The sequence below is a fragment of the Gavialis gangeticus genome, unplaced genomic scaffold (assembly GCF_001723915.1).
Source record: "Gavialis gangeticus isolate Ggan-Ray unplaced genomic scaffold, GavGan_comp1, whole genome shotgun sequence".
In the NCBI taxonomy this organism is placed as follows: domain Eukaryota; kingdom Metazoa; phylum Chordata; order Crocodylia; family Gavialidae; genus Gavialis; species Gavialis gangeticus.
In genome coordinates this window covers 108,329,858-108,334,151 of record NW_017729025.1, presented here as the reverse complement: position 1 = coordinate 108,334,151, position 4,294 = coordinate 108,329,858, and the positions used below count along the sequence as shown (strand labels likewise).

The 4,294-nt window shown below is 59.8% G+C and overlaps 1 protein-coding gene across 1 annotated transcript in view; it reads right to left on the bottom strand.

Moving 5' to 3' along the window:
• Positions 1-6: 6 nt before the first annotated feature.
• LOC109299367 (sodium- and chloride-dependent creatine transporter 1-like) overlaps positions 7-4,294 on the bottom strand; it is a 38,191-nt gene continuing 33,903 nt past the window's right edge. The window contains 6 exon segments of the mRNA XM_019519954.1: positions 7-139; positions 618-794; positions 1,071-1,171; positions 1,375-1,477; positions 1,663-1,800; positions 2,148-2,260. Coding sequence (XP_019375499.1) covers positions 8-139; positions 618-794; positions 1,071-1,171; positions 1,375-1,477; positions 1,663-1,800; positions 2,148-2,260 — 764 coding nt within the window. The 3' untranslated portion in view covers position 7.

Genomic DNA, 4,294 nt, shown 5'->3' with positions numbered 1-4,294 from the left:
TCAGAGGTCACATGATGCTCTCCAGGACAACAGCCTTGGTGTTGCCATCTTCAACAGGGCTGGGGCCCCCGCTGGCCCCCCGCACCTTGTACTCCAGGTGATGGAGCCCAAACACAGGCTGAGTCAAGCGGCGCCAGCGCTGGTCAGGGAAGGAGGAGAGAAGGGGTTAATGGGACCCATGGATCCAGGCACAAACCCCGACCTTGGTCCCACCCCCAACTCCCCTCCATCCAGGCATCTGGGCTCCCATCCTCCCACCCACACTGCTTCTCACTCCTGACCCACAGCCCCTCCTATAGCTCCATGGTGCCCCTCATTCCTGACTTGCAGCCCTGTCCATGGTAAAAACCCAGGTGTTTGGGCTCCCAGCCCCCTCTATTCTCACCCCCCAGCCCCTACTCCCTGCCCAGAGAACTCAGGTGTCCAGGTGCCTCCCCCACACACAGTACCCCTCCCTCCCTATCTGTAGCCCCCTCTATGATGAGAACCCAGGCATCTAGGCACCAGCCTCCACTGCTCCCCAGAGAGCCCAGGTGTCTGGGCTCTCATCCCTGGCCCACACTCCCTGCCCAGAGAACCAAGCCCTCCAACCATCCCCCTGGCCCAGCAGGGCTAACCTGGGGCAGGGGCCCAGGCTGGAGCAGCAGCTGGGCAAGGGCAGCACTCGGCAGGCAGAGCACAGATGAGAGGGTCAGGCCCCAACCCACAGCCTCGGCCCACCAGGGGTAGACATAGGTGTGGCGCCCGCCGTAGGTAAGTGGCCGGTAAGATGCTGCATGGAACAGGAAGATGCCCTGGAAGGCGGGGGGGGAGTGAACCCAGCCATCTGGAATCCTCCACCTGGGCTCCTAGAGCAGGGCCCTGGCTCCCCTCCAATGCTGCTCTTTGACACCTGCGTTCTCCCTGGTATTCCACAGCCCCCACCCTCAGCACCCATAAAGAACCCTGGCATCCAGGCTCTCATCCACAGGCCTCTCCCCCTTCTCCCCCTCCCCCCAGACAACCCAGGCTCCCTGCTCCCACCTCCTAGCTGCCACCCTCCACAGAGAACCCCAGCATCTGAGTGGTACCAGGCAGACAAGGGGCGTCAGCACCATCCAGCACCACTTCATCCAGCGGCTAGGACGGTAGCCAATCATGCAGGACACATCATCCAGGAACCGGTCAGCACCTGTTCCAGAAGGGGAGGGTCATGGTGGGAGGTGGCTCAGAAACCTTGTGGTACCCCTCACTCCTAACCAGCAGCCTCTCTCATCAACCCAGTGCCCCTCACTCCCATCCGATGCCTGTCACTCCTAACCCAAAGCTCCCCACCCTACAAATGGTGCCCCTCATGGCTGACTCACGGCCCCTCCTCACCCCATGGGGACTTACCATAGACCCAGGCAATGATGACGCTCTCCCAGAAGGCCTGCCACAGGAGCGTGGTCCCACTGGCTGAGTAGTAGTCAAAGAGCTGGAAGACGTACATGCCGCCCTGGGCAGGGGTGGGGCAGGTGAGCACAACATGCCCCTCACTCCTGACCTGCACCCCCTCCAGACCCTGTGGTACCTCTCACCCCCAATCCATGGGCCCCCTCACATAGCCCTATGGTACACCTCGCTCTCAACCCACAGCCCCCCATCCCACCCTATATTGATGCCCCTGACCCACAACTCCACCTCAGTGACCATGGAGAGGTCGATGCAGAAGCAAACAAGGCAGCATAGCAGAACCATGACCTCGCGCTGGAACCGGAACTGATAGGCTGGTGGCACCACATCCAGAATGCCAGTCACGAAGCCCTCGACACCCACAAACTGCAGGCATGAGGTGGGGGGGAGCGGGGTTTGAATACAGAGGGCCCCAGGCACTCAAGCCCCTACTTCCTGGAAACCCAGATATCTGGGCATCCACCCTAAGGAACTCAGGTGTCCCAGTGTCCCCAGTCCAGGGAACCCTGGCATCTGGGCACTCACCCTAGTGAGCCCAGGTGTCCAAGCAGCCAACCCCCAGTGCAGGGAACCCAGGTGTCCAGGCCTCAGCCCCTCAAGGTACCCAGGTGTCCAGGCACCCAATCCCCACTGCAGGAAACCCAGGTGTCTGCTTCCCCTCACCCCCCCCTCCACCCCACTGCCCAACAGGGAACCCGGACATCCAGGCACACCTGACTGTCCAGGCCCAGCATGAGCAGCATGATGAAGAAGAGCGCAGCCCAAAGCGGTGCCACTGGCATCAGCGCCACAGCCCGTGGGTAGGCAATGAAGGCCAGGCCAGGGCCTGCAGTGCAGGAAGAGGAGGGGGGCAGCTGGGACCCAGGTGTCTGAGGCCCCGTATCCACCCCCTCTCCAGAGCCCACTTCTTGCCCAGGGCAGGGAGAGAACTCAGGCATCTGGGCTCCCAACCTAACAAGACCTCCTGGCTCCAACCCACCAAGACCCATTTAGGGATAAGACCCAGGTGTCTGGAGCAGAACAGGAACCTGGGTGTCTGGAGGCAGAGAATCCAGGTGCCCAAAGAGGCAGGAATGCAGGCATCTGGGCAGTAGGGAACCCAGGCATCTCGGGCCGGGTGGGGGGAAAACGGACACTCAGGCATGTGTAGGGAACCCAGGTGCCTGGGGGAGCAGGGAAGGAACTCTGGCATCAGGGTGGAAGCACAAGCCTCCAGGGTCACTGGAGGTCAGGGACCCCAGGCCTCCAGGGTCAGGAAATGCAGGCATTGGTTGGGGGGGAGGAGAGAAGGGTGGGCAGGCTTACCTGAATCAGCAACAGTGCCCACATCCGTGCCCTGCTCATGAGCCATGAAGCCAAGGACACAGAAGACAACAAAGCCAGCAAAGAAGCTGGTGCCACTGTTGATGGCAGCCAGGAGCAGTGAGTCCCTGTGGGGTCATAGGGTTGCAGGGAGGTCATGGATGTCACAGTGGTGTCACAGGGGTCAGGCCCCCCTCTAATCCCCCCATGGCACCCTAAGGTGTTCAGGACAAGGGCAGAGGGGTCTAGGGGTGTCTTTGGGAGTATGGGGGACTGGGAGACCCTGGGGGATGTGGGTGGCTCAGGGGGATCCCCTGGGGTTTGGAGGAGGGATGAGAGGGTCTTTGCAGGGGGTTAGGGGCCTGGGGGCAGATAAGCATCATGGTCTTAAGGGAAGGAGCAGCTCAATCTCAGAGGTCAGATCATCTTGCTGACCCTGTTCAGCATGGAGAAGGAAGGGGCAAAAAGGTCCCTGGAGCAGAGTAGACATCCAGCTGTGCCTCAGAGGCCCTGAGCTGAGCTGGAAATGCTGCTGAGCATGAGCTCGGCGTGCAGTGGAGAGGGCCAGTCCCTGAAGGTGGCAGCACTAGCAGCTGGCTGTCAGCAGCACTTGCATGTGCAAAAGGCAGAGAGTACAGGGAGAAAGAAGCCACTCAGAAGGGGAGGAGTGTGCAGCATGAGCATGCTTCCCAAAAGGCATGGACACAAAGTTGCTCAGGCCCGCTTCCTTTGCAGCTTCTCTGCAGGGACTTTCCACGGTCGTCACTACCAAGTAGATGCAGGGGGACCCTGATGCTGCCCTTCCCAGACAGCTCTCCCGCACCTTGGGAAATGCTGGGAACCCAAGTGCCACGCCTCATGGGTTTAAAATGGAGCAGGGTGCAGCTTGCCTTCCTGCTTGGTAGGGAGGTGCCGCTTGTGGAGACTGGAGATCCCTGCATGCATGGCAGCAGGGTGGGGCTGAATGGAGACATGAACCATCTGACTATTATGCTTTGCTTGGCCTCCCCATCCAGCACGAGAAGTCTGGGGGACAGCGCCAGCAAAACAATATCCTCCGGGCCCGGTGGCACTTTTGGCAGGAGCTTAAAGCTCATCTCTGCAGGAGACTGAACTTACTTGGGGCCTGAGACTAGGGAACAAACTCCCACAGGAAGCAAAGGGCATCCCTTACTGTCCCGCTTTGTGTAGCAGCCTGGACCATATAGAGACGCACAAGGCCCAGAATGCAGGGTATGGAAAGCAATGGGACAGGCAGAAAGGAAATGCCCACTCAGCAGGTGATGGTGCAGGGGGTGTCCACGGGATGTACTGCCCCAGGAAGAATAAAGCAGTAGGACATGCACTGACTAAGGATGGGGAGATCAGTGAAGAAGAAAAGGTCTGCTGTAGGATGTCCGCAAAGGCAAATATTTTCCACCACAGAAACAAGCAGCCGGGCACCCTACTGCGTATCACAGCACCACTATGCTGCTCGAGCAACGACCGGTTGGAGTCCAGCAGTATTTTGCAAAGTAATCCCAGCAGTCCTGAGGGGCATGTTCCTGGTATATTGCTA